The sequence below is a fragment of the Scylla paramamosain genome, chromosome 20 (assembly GCF_035594125.1).
Source record: "Scylla paramamosain isolate STU-SP2022 chromosome 20, ASM3559412v1, whole genome shotgun sequence".
NCBI lineage: Eukaryota > Metazoa > Arthropoda > Malacostraca > Decapoda > Portunidae > Scylla > Scylla paramamosain.
The window spans coordinates 15,572,074-15,588,994 of NC_087170.1; the positions used below are offsets into that span (position 1 = coordinate 15,572,074).

The 16,921-nt window shown below is 40.9% G+C and overlaps 1 protein-coding gene across 5 annotated transcripts in view; it reads right to left on the reverse strand.

Moving 5' to 3' along the window:
- Positions 1 to 894: 894 nt before the first annotated feature.
- LOC135110442 (transketolase-like) overlaps positions 895 to 16,921 on the reverse strand; it is a 23,210-nt gene continuing 7,183 nt past the window's right edge. Inside the window, exons 1-11 of one of the 5 annotated variants that reach the window (XM_064022794.1) lie at positions 16,468 to 16,485; positions 15,225 to 15,567; positions 10,582 to 10,727; positions 9,039 to 9,228; positions 7,831 to 8,065; positions 7,115 to 7,385; positions 6,190 to 6,328; positions 4,977 to 5,124; positions 4,424 to 4,666; positions 4,086 to 4,317; positions 895 to 1,930 (exon numbers count right to left, since the gene is read on the reverse strand). In XM_064022794.1, coding sequence (XP_063878864.1) covers positions 1,758 to 1,930; positions 4,086 to 4,317; positions 4,424 to 4,666; positions 4,977 to 5,124; positions 6,190 to 6,328; positions 7,115 to 7,385; positions 7,831 to 8,065; positions 9,039 to 9,228; positions 10,582 to 10,727; positions 15,225 to 15,358 — 1,911 coding nt within the window. In that variant the 5' untranslated portion in view covers positions 15,359 to 15,567; positions 16,468 to 16,485 and the 3' untranslated portion in view covers positions 895 to 1,757. Of the gene's footprint in view, positions 1,931 to 4,085; positions 4,318 to 4,423; positions 4,667 to 4,976; positions 5,125 to 6,189; positions 6,329 to 7,114; positions 7,386 to 7,830; positions 8,066 to 9,038; positions 9,229 to 10,581; positions 10,728 to 15,224; positions 16,004 to 16,374; positions 16,435 to 16,467; positions 16,486 to 16,921 lie in introns of those variants that run through there. The other 4 variants (XM_064022792.1, XM_064022791.1, XM_064022793.1 and 1 more) reach the window with 4 other exon arrangements.

Below are 16,921 nucleotides of genomic sequence, written 5' to 3' on the forward strand. Positions count from 1 at the left end.
AATGACATCTCGAAAGGTGGTTTTATTGCACACATAGTCGGTATTTGAATTGCAGAAAATTATAATATTGAGTCGTTAATCGTAAGAATAGAAAAGTTAAGCAATGGCGAGAATATAAACCAGTGGGGGGAAGTGTGTTAATATTACTTTGAATGTGAGAAGAGTAAGCTTAGATCAGTATGTAGACGTGACAACTGAACCAAGGTATATAGCTTAGTGAGGCAGGGAATATCCTTGAATGGCATTTAACTAGATTATTATTTTTTTTTTTTCTAATAGATGTGTATTATGGGAGGATGAAGGAATCTACGAGGAATAAGGACCACCACTGAACAAGGTGGGTGGAGGGATAGAGAAGGAAATGTTAAATATATCCCACTTAGTATAGATTCTTGCTTAGAGGATTGCGTACTATAGGAGTTATACAATATGATCACAGTAGGGAGAGCTTATACACACGAGTGATGGTCCTTCACTTGTGTCTTTAGGTTAAATTGGTAGCGTGATTTTAATACCCAGTGGGCATTGATTAGATGATTAGAAGTCTCCATCCTTAATCACAGGAACAAGTGGCAGGCTTAGTGGGATAATTTCAATGTAGTGAAAGCATGTCAGGTCCGAAAAAAAAAAAAAAAAAAAAAAAAAGGCATCTCGGAAGCCTAAGAGGGATGTAGCAGCATCCTGATTAGACTGCAGTGGCTGGTGGGTTGTGCAAGTTGAAGTGAATGAGGTGAGGTCTTAATAAACTGTTGAGTGTAAGTTAAATGGAAAAAGTGATGTCATATAAGGTTTGACTGATTAATACAGATTTCACTTTATTTTGATGACTGATAATAACATCTTGCCCTTTCTTCCCATCAACATTTTCTCATAAAGCATGAAATAAAGATCAGGTTTACTTAAACATTTATTACCATACAACAGTTTTCTATTTAAATAAATTTCTGCAGTACAACATTTTGATGTTAAATATTTTTAACAATAAATAAGCAAAGATGAGGTTCTCTTCCTTCAAGACTGTCCAGCAGGTGCAATCAGTCTTTGAAGCAAATTGCAAGACATGCTGCACCTGCCCAATGACCTTACCTTTCAACAAAATTTTGATCAATACTCAAGCACAACATAACACCACAGCAGCAACAAGCTGGTCAACATTAGTGTGAAGTGCATCATACTGAACTGCAAGAGGAGCACTTTCTTGATGAAGCCCTCAACACTTACCAGTTGACTGTCTATCATCTACTTTTAGCATTACACTAATACCTGCTTCATGCAGTTACACGTTCATTGACTTTTTTTTCTATTTTATCCAATCTGAAAATTGATACAATTTGTGACTTATGTTACTTCCTTATACATATATGGAATGACACCAATTTAGGAATGGCTGATACAATATATGGAATGCAATCTTTAACATCTTTGCCCTCATCCTGCACCAATAATGTGGAATGATCACTGGAATGACTTCACTGCATTACAGGAATGGCTCTGGCATCCTTACACAAGTCCTACTTACTTATTAGTATCCTGGAACTCTTAACAAGGAGTGCTGGAGCTTCACTGAAATTGTAACCAAATTGCTGTTCAATGGAACACTAGAAAATTTAAAAGAATTAGATTAAAAAAAATTAGGTTCCTATTTCTCAGAATGTGATTATAAGTTACATATTTGCACCTGAGTGTTTTGTTCTTCATATAATAATATTGGTCAACATACAGCCTTATGTTCAGTGGTACAAGTAATATGCTCCTGATTAAATCTGGGTGATCTCCTTGGCAGCCTTCACCACAGCTGAGGCAGAGATGCCAAACATGTCCAACAGCTCGTCACACTTGCCAGACCGAGGAACATTGGTCACTGCCAGGTGAGACACAATGATGTCCCTCTCCATGGCCACAGCAGACTTCACAGCTTCTCCAATGCCACCTGCAGCAACATTTTTATATGAGTACCTGCTTAATAACACCATTTTTTTTTCTTTTTTTATGAAAAAAAAAAAAAAAAAAATTCAAATGCCATATATTATGTACACTGTCTTGAGTATTTTATACTCATCTATAATACTAAATCAAATCAGTAACCAACTGACAGCCATACATGACATCTTGATGGCACTGTTCATATTCTCCAGCCACAGTTCTCAAATATATAAATGTGATTTATTAAAATAAACAAACTGCAAAAGTATTAGTATGCAAGATGCCCTAAACTACCTCTGTGATGATCATGGATTCGTGCATACTACACATATACTGTGTATACGGGACCTCATGAATATATCCTCTTAAATGTGGCGGCTCTTCAAAATCACACTCTGCATTTTACTAAGAAAGCATCTAGTCAATATCCTTTTATGTTGCAGTGGGTAAGCCACTTCACTCAAGTGGTCATTTGTTACACAAGGTGGGATCCACTTCTGGGAACAAAGACTCAAATATGGACTGTCAGTCTTCCCTGATTCAAACTGCACATTGTTACTATGTAAAGTGTAGTCAGTGATTCATTAAATGATACCTGCAACTAATCTGATTACATTCTTGAATTTTGTCATCATGTAACAATGTCACTCATCTACCTGATGCAAGACATGCTCAAAATAAAATCCATACATGCTGACAAAATATGGAGTGATATGATAGGAATTACTCATTACACACAAGATTGCGGATATCAGCAATGTATTATGTTGTCTCTTGAACCACTTATGTACATCTCTTTTGTTTCTTTCATGTCTTTCTCTAATATGAATACTTAATTCATATCATTAAACATCGCTCTGGTGATGGCATCTCATCAACTTTTCTGCCTTTTTTTTAATAAAAAAATTAATAACTATTTTTGTTGGTTTATTTTTGTACCACAGCACAACCATGATAATGCTCTCAAGTCCTTAATTCTGGTACATCTGCTCTTTCTCAAATTCAGCATTAATACTCATGCCATACAGCCAAAGAGACTGCACACACAACATTTACCTTCATGTTCTTGCCATTTTTATGCCTTGTTAATCCCATCTCTCCTATCCTACACCTTAATCTAGCAATGATCTTGTGAATATCAAGTTATAATTCTTTATAAAACTTTTAATGAGAACATTTTCTTTGCAAAGATGCAGGGAAATGCTTGTGAAAGCAAACATTGTGAAAGTAGACACTATCTCAGGTACCAATTTACAAAGGGCTATCAGCTTGATAAACATCCAGACAGGTCCACAAAACAAAGTGAAAAAAAAAAATTTAAATTTAAATAATTTTTCCCTAACAACTGTGATATGTTGTTTACTTATAAAAGAACCATTATACATATACAAAATAGTCTTTTGAGTTTTTTGGAGTACGATTCAGATAAAAATAATATTTCACTTTTTATAGAAATGAAGACACGTAGAAAACACACTTTTTAGATAATCTAGACATATAATTTTATATCAATATTCTTTTACATTTTATGATTTAATGATCTATAACCTTAAATGAAAAATTTTTATCAATTTTTTTTGTTTTGTTTTTTTGTACAGGACCGGACCTCTTAACAATTTTGGAAAAAAAAAATAAAAAATCTACATAACAATTGTGATATGTTCTTTACTTAAAAAAGAACCATTATATATATATATATATATATATATATATATATATATATATATATATATATATATATATATATATATATATATATATATATATATATATATAATGCAAAATAGTCTTGAATTCTTTGGAGTACAGTACAGATAAAAATAATTTTTCACTTTCTAAAGAAAGTAACCTGAATAGCTATTTTTGTTCATTTCTAAAGTGACTCAAATTCCATTCATTCTATTGGAATTTCCTTACTGGTGTTGATGACTATTTGCAAATAATCAAAATTTATGTAATCTGCATCTAATATCCCATTTCTCACATGCTCGTCCTTAATGAATACATCAACATAAGGTACATTACTGATGCACTTAGCCAAGCCTACCTGTAACTTTGATATAATTAAAGCCATCTTATTTTACCCAAAACAACTACTGCTGCAATCCAAGCCCTCCATGAGAATGCTTTAGCCAAGTCACTATCCCTTACTGTACACTGACCTTCAGGATAGTGGTCCTCCACCACAATGATGCGGCCTCCACACTCCTTAGCATTGGAGATAACGGCCTCCTTGTCGATGGGCTTAATGGTGAACAGGTCCATCACACGCACATTGATGCCCTCCCCCTCCAGCTGGTCAGCAGCAGTCATCGCCTCACGTAGGGTGATGGCAGCCCCAATAACCAGCACCTTGTCAGAATCTGATGACCGGATCACATTGGCCTTTCCAAGCTGAAGAAAAGGTTAAAACTTGTATTCTTATTTTGTCATAAGGCTTCCCTGCCTGATGTCTTTAACCAACCAAGTGAGTCCAATTTCTGTTCCCCATTACACTCACCTCAAACTTATGGTCATTGTCATAGACAACTGCAGTTCCAGGACGGGAGGTCCTGATGAAGCAAATGCCTGGGGTGTTGGCAGCCAGCTCACAAGCACGCTCAGTGGATACAGCATCAGATGGATAGAAGACAGTGGCTGTGGGTATGGAGCGGAACATGGCCAGATCCTCCAGAGCCATTTGGCTGGGACCATCTTCACCAATGCTCACACCAGCATGGGATCCAACACAGTTCAAGTTGGTCTGTTTGAAAAAGAAAAGTGAATTTACTTTCAGTAAAATAGTATTAAAGGAACAAGAAACAGTGAGAAAAGATATGAACAGAAACTCACAGAAGTTACCCTATGAGAATTTCCACTCTAATCATTTGTTGCACAGCACTTCCAGAAGAAATAGATTGATTATTAATGATGATCTATAATGTAAATGAAACTTTAGCATTAGTTATCAGTAAACAAGACAATCTGACAAAACAGTCTTAGATGTAAGCAAGGTACATTATGCCAGGTGATGAAATGTCGCAATGCCAGGTGAAGAACTGTCCCAAACTCACCTGAGAGATGGCACCCATGCGCAGCTGGTCAAAAGCACGGGTGAAGAAGGCAGCAAAGGTGGACACAAAGGCAACAGTGCGGTCACGGCAGGCAGTACCAATACCCACTCCCACCAAATTCTGTTCAGCAATGAAGCACTCGATATACCTGTAAGCAAAGGCTTTGCTTTAGGGCTAAAAAAAAAGAAGAGTAAAGTGTTGAGATCTCCCTTGAATAGAGGTAGTCCTAACGAGATAGATTTTCTCTCATGACAAAAATATAAAGGTAGCATTTTCCTGTTCCCTTACTCTGCCCCTTTTATAATGCCCAAGGGACATTGTGGTTGTACTCTTGAAACCAAGAGGCAGAGTATGATGGCAAGCAAGCCATTACACAAAGAAAACTTCCTATTATGAGGAATGTTTGTACAATTTCTTCATATTTATTCCTTAGTATAGAAAGTATAAATCAGGCAAATTTTTTTTTTTTTTTTTATGCAAACTGGCAAAGGTTTTAGGATGTATGCTTGAAAACACTCAGATTTCCAGACACTAAAATTCAGTGATTAAAATTTTTCTTGGAATTTACAAAGATCCACTGGTTTCAGATCCATCCTAAAGCTCCTGAGAAGAGAATTCTATGAAAGAATGCCAAATATTATAAGGAAAATAGCAGCATTGAGAATACTAGTGCCACACCTAAATGGCTTACACACTCCCATTCTTTTCTGTATATTCTTTCATGCTTTACTCTGAACTGTAGTAGACCACAATGTCTACACCTTTAATTCATTTTCTGCATGTTATTCCTTTGCCATACATGACCTGTCCACTAAGAAGATGCAATGCAAACCAATCAAATAAAAAGGCAAGAAAATAAGAAAAACAAACACTGGCTTAGAACTTTGTGATTTCACTGCTTACCACTTGTGGCAAGACTATGATGTTATGGCCAACAAGTTTGCAAGGCATGTCTTCTCATCACCTCAGAATAGACAAGAAAAGGAACAAGAGCAGAGGGCTGGGATATTCTCCACGGGACTAAACTTCTTACAATACAAGAGAAAAGCTACATGTATACAAGAAAATAATGTTAAACAAGACTCCACAAAGGAAAACTATCAAGAAAACTACCACTGTCTTCCCTTTCAAATAAACAAGATGTGTACATATTAATATTTAAAAAGCAAGCATGTATGCTCCAGAGTACATCAATCACCATGTCTAGCCTTACCTCTCAGCATCAGTCTTCAACATGGCATTGGAGAAGGTGGAGTTCTTGGTGTCTCCATCAAGAGCAATCACCCTGGAGTTATTCTGGGCCAGCTTGGAAAGTGCTGTGCCATAGGCCTGTCGTGTGGCCACCTTATCACCTGTCAAGGATTTGGTACTGACTTACTCTACAAAAAGGAAAAAAGTTCTAGAACATCTTCAAAATCAAGGGTATGTTACTTGAAAAGAAGGTTTATGAATCTTAGTGTTAAGTATCTTAAATATTTCAGTGTTAGTAAATTTCATAAACAGTACATTAATTTATATTTTGTGAATGATGTGCGTGTGATGCTTTGTCTGGGCTACTTCATGTGGGATTGCTGGCATGCTATTTAGACATTTACAAGCAAAAGCTTTTCTATACCATTATTACCATCAATAAGCTGACATCTTTTGACAACTTACTAATCTTGCAAGAAAATAACCAACAATCTGGTTGTTGAGACTGTTGGAATGGAATTCTGCTAAGTTTTCCATGGAATACAGACAGGTTTTAACCTATGCACATAATCCCCAAAACAGTAGCTTGTATAACCAAACTTAAATTAGGAATACTACAAACTGTAAGGCACACAGCGAGCACAAAGGTAGTGAACTTACAAGAAATGGAAACAAGATGCATAGTGATTTAATGAGGCCAGAGAGGCAATAAGGCAAAACAAGGGAATGATGTATGAAAACCATCCAGAGCAATGTTCCTCAGCATGTAAAGAATCAGAAAAATATATTGAGTGCAAAAGTGAAATGTTAGTGAGGGCAACAGAGTGATGGATAAATTTTGCATATAGTGCCTATAGTGCCCATTTAAGCATCATTTAAGCAGAAATAAAGTCTGGCTCTCATGCATATAAAATACACTATCCAGGGATGAGAGAAGACAGTCTCACCCTTTTTGTAGCTTGGAGGTGTCTGCAGCCTGATGTTGGTGATGTCCACTTCTGGGGCATCCTGGTGAAGAGGCTTCTGGGGAACCAGGTTGTTGGGACCACTGTTCTTTATCTGACTCTCTACGTGAGCAATTACTTCATCTGCCTTACTGCCCAGGGGCTTTCCATGCCAGTTCTCTGCATCTTCAATGGCTGGGAAGCCCCTACCCTTGTAAGTCTTGGCCAGAATGGCAGTGGGCTTGTCTTCTGTCTGGGCAGCCTCATGGAATGCCTACAAAATATTAAAAAGCACTGAAAGTTTCTGGATCAGAGTCCTATTACTTCACAAAACTGATTTAGATATTGTACTGAACAGATTACCATGAGCTCCATGCCTCCATCAAATGATAAACTGCTCTTCTTGCATAAATGACAAGTAACAACTTTCAATGTTAAATTGAGGCTATAAAATGGTTCAAGCAAATTTCAAGTTACCTAAATAGCTCCCATTCTCTGTGAATGTGTAGAGCAGACAGATTCTTTTGAATCAATAATTTCATCAAGCTATATAAAGCATAAAGGAGAGGTGGAGGCTCCTCTGCCGTGGCCACCCCATGGGGGATGCTCCTACAGGGAATGAGACATCAAATACACAGGCAGACACAATAACAATATGGACAAGATCTTGAGAACTACCAAAATACTGGCCTCCTGCAGATTCCTCCTCCAAGGCTCACCTTGCACAGGGCTTCCACGTCATGTCCATCTACCACCAGTGCATTGAAGCCAAAGCTCTGCAGGCGAGTTCGGTAGATGTCCATTTCATGCTGGAAGGCAGTGGGTTCAGACTGGCCAAGGCGGTTGATATCAAAGATGGCCACCAAGTTGCTGAGCTTCTTGATGCCGGCAAAGCTCAAAGCTTCCCAGATGCTGCCCTCGGCACTCTCTCCATCACCGATCAGACAGTAGGTCCTGGAGGAAAATTCTGATTTCAGATTCATTTCACTTTAATTGAGAAATCAAAGATGATATTTTTGACATTTATGGAGACCAACTGAAGAATGTGGAGCTTTTGATAGAGGGTATGTGCTAAAGCCACTTGTGGTGCACAAGTCCTGCAGCTATTGTCTCTTCCTACTGCACAGCAACTTGAACAGCCAATACATGAAATTTGCCATAAAGAAAAAGGAGGAATAGAATAAATGGGACAGTGATAAAATGACATTTGAAGTTGTGGCCCTATGAGAGAGAGAGAGAGAGAGAGAGAGAGAGAGAGAGAGAGAGAGAGAGAGAGAGAGAGAGAGAGAGAGAGAGAGAGAGAGAGAGAGAGAGAGAGAGAGAGAGAGAGAGAGAGAGAGAGAGAGAGAGAGAGAGAGAGAGAGAGAGAGAGAGAGAGAGAGAGAGAATCAAGTCTCTTCAAATAATATCAACCATGATTCCATTGTCAATTCTATCCACACAGAGAGATTGGTAAAGAGAATATTTAAGTTGCAAATAGAACATCACTACAGAGAATGAACTCAAGGCTTCTCGAGTCTTTCAAGAAGAAACAAACTCTAGATCTGAAGCATGAATTTTCATTGTGATCAACAAATGCTGTTCCATTATGGAAGTCTTTCTTGAATATGAATATTGAAGAACAATAAAACTTAAATTATTTCTGGACATAACAATGTTTCATTATAATTTTGTTTACTGTTCTTATTTTCCCCTCTGGGACTGGATGGCTTACGAGTCTGTGATTGGAACATTTTATCACTGGAGCAAAAAATTTTTCCTGGTGTGCACTTCCCTAACATTAAAGTGGTTTGAACAATGTTTCATAACAAATGGAAATCGGAAGTACAAATTCACAAAGTTCCATTATCATATTCTATTCTATCTCGTCAATTTATCACAACCACCAACAGATGTCCTTTGAGGAGGCAATCCCATTTCCACTCACCTGTAGGAGGCCTTGTCGTAGTACTTGCCCACATAGGCCATGCCGCAGGCCACGGACAAGCCCTGACCCAGTGAACCAGTGGCCACATCCACAAAGTTGAGGCGAGGAGTTGGGTGGCCTTCAAGGTCATTGTCGATCTTCCGCAGGTTCATCAACTCCTCACGAGGGAACAGTCCAGCCTCAGCCCAAGCTGTCCACACATATGTATGAAAGATTAGCATTACATTCAAGAAGCACATGATGACCCCTTCTCTTATACACTGATGATGCATAGTGACTACATTACCATGATGTTTAGGAATCTCAAATGACCTTAAATCAGTTTTTTGTTTGTCACTGGGTGGGCACACTAGCAATGAGGAGCTTACTGGGATGTCCCAGTCACTAAACCTGCCAACATAATTTCTATAAAATCAGATTTTAAGCCCAAGATGAATAACCCTCTAGTTTTTAATGACTGTGGATAATGTAAATCACACTGAAAATCAATGAGTAGTGAGAATACTCAAGACTAAATGCACACAACTGCTTGAGTGACACCTCTGCTATGTGAGGATAGAACCCTCCTTATAAAAGAAATCTATTATGCAAGAATTCATTTATGTTATCACACAAAGGGGACAAAAACTATATCCTGGAAATTATGATAGCAGACTCAGGCTACATGTTGACTATCTTCAACTGTGTGTACAAATGCCTGACTGACAGGTTTACTTACACCAAGGCATTAGATAACTATTACCAACATTACTTGGGCATGTTCTTATATTTTACATTAATTTGCTGAAGCATGATTCCTGAGTAAAGGTCATTTTCAATGTCACTTGTGCATTCTAACAAGTTGGAAACTGGAAAAAAATCTTTAATCATCTTTACACGTTGTGCAAACATAACCGCAAGTTTGTACGTTCACAAACAGAGCGTTACATCCGCATCCGTCAGAGAGAGAGAGAGAGAGAGAGAGAGAGAGAGAGGAGAGAGAGGAGAGAGAGAGAGAGAGATGAGAGAGAGAGAGAGAGGAGAGAGAGAGAGAGAGAGAGAGAGAATCAAGTCTCTTCAAATAATATCAACCATGATTCCATTGTCAAAGAAAGGAGGTAAGGATGGAGGATGAGAACTAGAAGAAGAGAGTGAGTGTTGTGGAGAGAGAGAGAGAGAGAGAGAGAGAGAGAGAGAGGAGAGAGAGAGAGGAGAGAGAGAGAGAGAGAGAGAGAGAGAGAGAGAGAGAATGACAAAACCAGTGTGACGGATGGGGAAACTCCCGGAACAAGTCAGGGAAACACCACGGCCACCACAGACCGCTGCTCCCCGTGTCTCGTGTCAAGACATTCCGAAGCGCTTCTCCCGCACCTCCATTACTTTCAGAAGGCTCTACTAGTAGTTGACGTTATACAGACTTTTAAAGATGTTAATACGGTTCTACTGACAAATTAACAATTTCTACATTATTAACGGAGAAACACTCATGAGAACTCGGTTAATTATCTGTGGCCTTTGAAAATACTCGAGGTGAGAGAGCTGAGTGTTTGAATACGAGCCATACCGGCGTAGAGGATGGGCGCGGCGTGGCCCTTGGAGAGAATGAAACGGTCCGAGCTGGGGTCACGAGGCTCGCTGACCTTGTACCTCATGGTGTGGAAGAACAACACCGACATCACCTCCGCCATGGACGCGCATGATGTTGGATGTCTGTAAGAAAAATGACGGTGATTAGAACATTACTTATGTTTGAGAGAGAGAGAGAGAGAGAGAGAGAGAGAGAGAGAGAGAGAGAGAGAGAGAGAGAGAGAGAGAGAGAGAGAGAGAGAGAGAGAGAGAGAGAGAGAGAGAGAGAGAGAGAGAGAGCTTCATTATCAATCAATGAAAACACTCGAAAACCCAAATTAGTTGTACGACAGCCTGCCAGGAAACAAACAAAATGGAGATAAAGCGTCACAACGTTTCAAAACACGGGCCTAACACATACTTCACTTCCTGTGTCGGTAGAATGTCGATGAAGTCTGTTGTCAGTTAAAGACTCCTGAAAACCCATACAACTTTTACTACATCCTGTTAAGAAAGAACATCAAGAAAAAACATCTAAACGTTTAAAACAAGGACTTAGCATACCTAACTTCTGTGTCTGAGAAATAAGCACAAAAAGGAGTCCATTGTCAGTCTCTACAAATAAGGCACAGTTCCTATTCCCCGTAACTAGCGAGGCGGCGGCGGCGGCCTCGTTAATAACAATGAGAGGAGCTAAGTATGGTCAGGGTAACGGTGGAACGCCCAGCCGTCTGTCGCTGTGGTTAGCTCACGGTTAACTAATAAAACTTTTCGGCTTACACACACACACACACACACACACACACACACACACACACACACACACACACACACACACACACACACACTTGAAATGAAATGGTATGTGTGAAGAACATCTCCAGTACGAATAAGTGGGATAAAAGTGTATAGAAAGAAAGTTTTGACTCATTTCTGTATACTATGATAAGTTACGTAAACACACACACACACACACACACACACACACACACACACGTTATTTGAATTCGGATAACTAGATCCAATAACACAAGTGATTACGAGTAGTTAAGTTTACATAGTTTTATCCAACACTATAGTTATCTTATCACATGCATTTGTATTTGTCCCATCTCTCAGACACACGGTACATAACTGAGACGGGAAGACGGACGCACGGCCAGCCAGCCAACTAACCAACATAGCCGCAACAGCAACACAACCAGTGCGCCGGCCACAGACACAGTCGCCTAAACAAAATGACTGACAAAGAGAAAGAAAAGAAAAAGAGCCACAGATAAAAATACAAGACCTACAGGCAACAGAAGAGAGGAAAATTGAATAGCAGAACCAGAGAGAATAAAAAAGACACAGACCTAGAGACAAACGGAAAACCACGGGCAAAACAGACAAGAGCCAACCCGAAGATATAAGCTTCCTTCACACGCCGAGTTTCCAAAGATACAGATATTGGGCTTACCATCCAAAATTTATCGAAAAAAAAAAAAAAAAAAAAAAAAAAAAAAACATATCTACAGGACATTGCTTCACTAGGTATCAATTTCCCAAGGCAGACCCACACAGACCCACAAAGACAAACAGTTTCACCAAAATGTAGCCTATAAAATGTTCTCACTGCCCTCAATTTCCCAAGACCAGCTAACATTTGCCTGTGTTGTAACGGCCATTCACCTTCCAGCGGCTACCTGCCTCGCCACTCAGCAGCCACTCACCAGGCTCTATTAACTCCATATAATACACCAAGAAACTCAAGTAACTACATTCCTACTGAAACTTGATACTAGAAGGAAGTACTCTCTCGCCACAGCACCCAATACACTACCGCTGACCACCCCATCTTCGTGAGGAATTTAAGGTTTACTAGTTTAATATTCTTTTCTTTCCTTGTACGTATAGAAATATAGAGAAGTAGTAGTACATAATAGTAGTAGTAGTAGTAGTAGTAGTAGTAGTAGTAGTGTGTTACTAACCAGGCACAATAATTAACCAGCGTTTTGAAAGTGTTTGGTGGCGAAACACTTCAGCTGGCACACCCACTACTCATCTAAAGCACAGAGTATATGATAGTTTGCACCATCATTAAGCCTTAGGACACACACACACACAGAGAGAGAGAGAGAGAGAGAGAGAGAGAGAGAGAGAGAGAGAGAGAGAATGCTGATACAGTCGACTAAACAAACACACACAGCAGCAGCAACTCACTTACAGCAGACTTTACAACACTGAAAGCTACTACTTCTACATTCTACTACTACATTCTACTACTACTCCTACTACTACAACCTGTGCGCGTTCAAACCGATCTTTGCCTACTTCACCTAACAGAAACCGCAGCAGACTCAACACCTAACTTGACATTAATACTCCGGAGATGCTAGACTTATCATTTTACCATTATTATCTTTTTTTTTCTGAATAATTTCCTGTCACTGATAACTAATTCTGGAGATATTCGACGTCTCACTCTACTCAGAAATTAGTCTCCGCTAAAACCTCATCCTTCTTCCGTTGATAGAGTACAGGACTCGGTGTTAACTATCTGGCAGCTCTGCGTTCTAACAGTCTTTCCAGGAAGCACCTCATGCATTGACAATCGTCCTCCACCACCACCACCACCACCTCCTCCTCCTTCTCCTCCTCCTCACTGGTTGGCTCCCTCCCTCCTTCATGAACCATACACCATTCCACATACCTAATCCATATGCCGTAATTCATTAAGATATATCTCACCAGGGGGCGACACACCTACATCGATACGTATGAAGGCTGTATATAGCTGCAGGCTCAAGAGACCGTAGATAATTGCATGCAAATACTTATGAAGGGAAAAAAAGGTAAATGATTTCAACTGAATTAGGTCGATACGTTGTACATGTCTATATCCACTTTAGATTCATATTATACAACAAACTTACACTATACTGCGGTGGGATTATCTAGAGCTTGCTTCTCATCTATACCAAGTGTGTGTGTGTGTGTGTGTATGTGTATGTGTATGTGTGTGTGTGTGTGTGTGTGTGTGTGTGTGTGTGTGTGTGTGTTAGACCATTCTACAAGTCACTTTTCTGTCATAAACTCCTGTGCATAATTTTCCTGCCAGCGATCTTCAGCAGAGATGAGAACCTAACCTATCCTGTGATGGGGGAAAGGCAAGCAGGGTAACCGTCTCCGAGATGTGACAGTCGTGACGAAAGCATCACAGAGGAACAGTCTCCGAACCGTCTCAACATCGGGGGGGAAAAAAAAGTCGATAGAAAATGACCGAGATGTTTGATGACGCGGCAGCTGGTGACTCAGCCCGGGAGGGAGAGGCACGGAATGTGTGTTCAGTTTCTAATATCGTTATACCGATCAGAACACTACCCGGAAATAATCAATACAGATGTGTGCATAATGATACACACACTCATTCCTCTGCAGTGAAGGGCTGGCCACCCAACAGTCACTGCTGGCTTGATATGAAGTTCAATCTCATTACACTGCAACTTTCACACCACTGCATGCATCATGCATCATCTGGCCACTACTACTTAATAATGGCGTTTTGAATCATTGCACACGTATTAATCAATTTATGCAGCTTTACATTATCAACTGACCATTCCAAGCCTGTCAGTAACACTCATGCACGATTAATGGGTGACAGACGCCACAGCACGTTACTAACAGTTGCTGTGGGAATAAAGTGTGCATGGCTTACGACGCACTGAAACATTCCTCGCATGTCTTCAAGCAATAAAACCACCAAGTGCTCTGACCAAGGAAAACAAAAAAGGGTGTAAAAAAGAGCCAATGAAGACACCGTCCCCCCTACATAAAGTCATAAGGATTACCCAAAAATATAAGCGTCTTGAAACCCGAAAAAAAAAGTTCGTCATTGGTAGGAGACACAAAAGCAGAGTAGGCTGAAAGAATGAGAACACAAGTCAACCTATGCTACGGTGTGTAATGATCATGTTAGAGGGGTGATGGTGCAGAGTCACGATGGTGTATGGCAGGGCACAATCATCACGTTATGGTGGCGCGGCGTGGTGCAGGGAGGGTATAATGTGATACACAGATTTACACAGCATCCACCAGCGTGTGAGTGTGACGGTTGTACGCTTCGAGTCAGTCTACGTAAGGTAATGGTAAATGTGTCTATGGAAATGAAGAAAGTAGGCCTAAGTGGTAATGGTGCACGTTAAGTGGTAACAACTGACGTGTGTGGGTAGTGCGCACGTTTATGGTAATGATAGCTATGTATGGTACAGGTAATAGCGACGTGTATGGTACTGGTGATTATATGTATGGAAAAGTAAATGTTAGGCGTGTATGGTAAAAAGGAAGTATGGTAGTAATTAATGGCGTGTATGGTAACAGTATGAAGCAAGTGGTGATGGTAATTAAGGATGTGTTCGACAGCGGCAATGGTAGACGTGTACGGCAATGGTAACTGAAGGCGTGTAAGTGGCAAAGATATACATGTATGGTAATAGGCGAGGAGTAATGGTAGCGGAAGGTGAGTATGGCAGTGGTTGACGAGTATGGTGATAAGCAAGTATGGTAATGATAACTTGTAATGCATGACAGTGGTAATTGGTGATGAAGTCGTGTCAGGCAGTGATGGTGGTGGCTGTACAGAGGAGCCAAACAGCTTACCCGGAGCCCGCCGCCTCTGTGCTCTTGATGGACAGCACCCGCAGCTTGTTGGCGATGTCCTCCAAGTCCTGGGTCTTGATGTCTGCCATGATCGCGGCGCTCTTCGGGCCCAGACCAGACAATGTACACCCCATGCGGGTTCAGCCAACAGTGATCTTGCTCCGTCAAAAAGATTACCTCTATGTACGAGGCCACCTGGCAACCCCTCACGCTCGGGCCAATCACGGCTCGAATTACACAGGTGGATTCCTGCTGTGTCGATTACTTGTGTGGTAATTAAGTTTTTTTTATCGGTAATTGTTGTTGCTAATTATTGTCGCCTGTAATTGTTTGTCCTTTGTTCCTGGGAATATGAAAATTGTATTTGAAGTGAGGGGATGACTATAATTAATTGTGTTGCCACGGGCCTTCCTCGTCTTGGGCGCCGGCAATTATTAACTATCGCTTAAGTGACGATGCTAATGTTCCCCAATAACACTACTGAGGCACATTCAGCATGTCACTTGTTGTATCATTCAATTGAGGATTTACTGAATGTCACTCGGGATTCTGTACTGCATCGCAAATTGGCAACACTGATGCATATTCGCCGGTAGAAAAAAAGTAATCTTGCAGTGTTGCATCCTTTGGTTCAACAGGTGCAAGCGCGGCCACAAACAGACACACAGACGAACGGAAGGAATGCAGAGACCATGGCACGCAGGCTCCTCTGCATCGCCAGGCCGCGGGACACCCCGGAGCTGCCAAGGGCGTGGGCCGCCGCTCGTGAATAACACGAACTAGACCAGTGTAGAAATTTTCCACAAGGTTAAAAGACAAGCTTTCCCTCCCAAACCACAAGTCAATACCACCGCCGCCAGCCAGCCAGCCAGCCAGCAGCCCCCACACCCGCCCGCCCTTTTATTTCTGATCTAACGCAACAGTATTGAACACAAAACATAACACGCTGTCCTATGTACACATATACTCAAATGTTTCTCCTGAGGCCAAAATGCACCTTCACTTCACTTTTCCCTGTTTTCCTTCCTCTTGTCAGTGCCATTTTTACGTTCCACATGTTGCATTTCCAGGCCTTGTTAAAAACCTCAGCGGCGCCCCTTCCCCCGTCCCCCGGCACACACTCATCCACAAAGGGCCGCGCCTGCTTCACCTCGCTGCACACAAACGCCCGTTGCAACACAGGCCTCCGTCACTCAGAGCTGTATAAGATGCACTGGGAAGGAACAGTCACACACGCACATACTGTACACCCGCCACCACGAAGCTTGGTATGCTGGAGAAAACGGTAGTGGCTGTGGGGGGCCAGGGGGCGGCACCCCTCCCACAGTCGATCCTGGACGGGGCGGTCGCTTCTCCTCCGCCTCGCCACCATTTCCGCGACGATAACTCGCACGGTGCCCGGACAACTGAACCAGTGACAACTGAACCAGTGACAATTGGACCAGTGACAATTGGACCAGTGGACAACTGAGCCAGTGGACAACTGAACCAGTGGACAACTGAACCAGTGGACAACTGAACCAGTGAACCACTGAACCAGTGACAACTGAACCAGTGGACAACTAAACCAGTGACAACTGAACCAGTGACAATTGAACCAGTGACAACTGAACCAGTGACAACTGAACCAGTGACAATTGAACCAGTGTCAAAAAATGTTATCTGTTTGCTACGGCATCATGGTCGTCAGTCTGTAC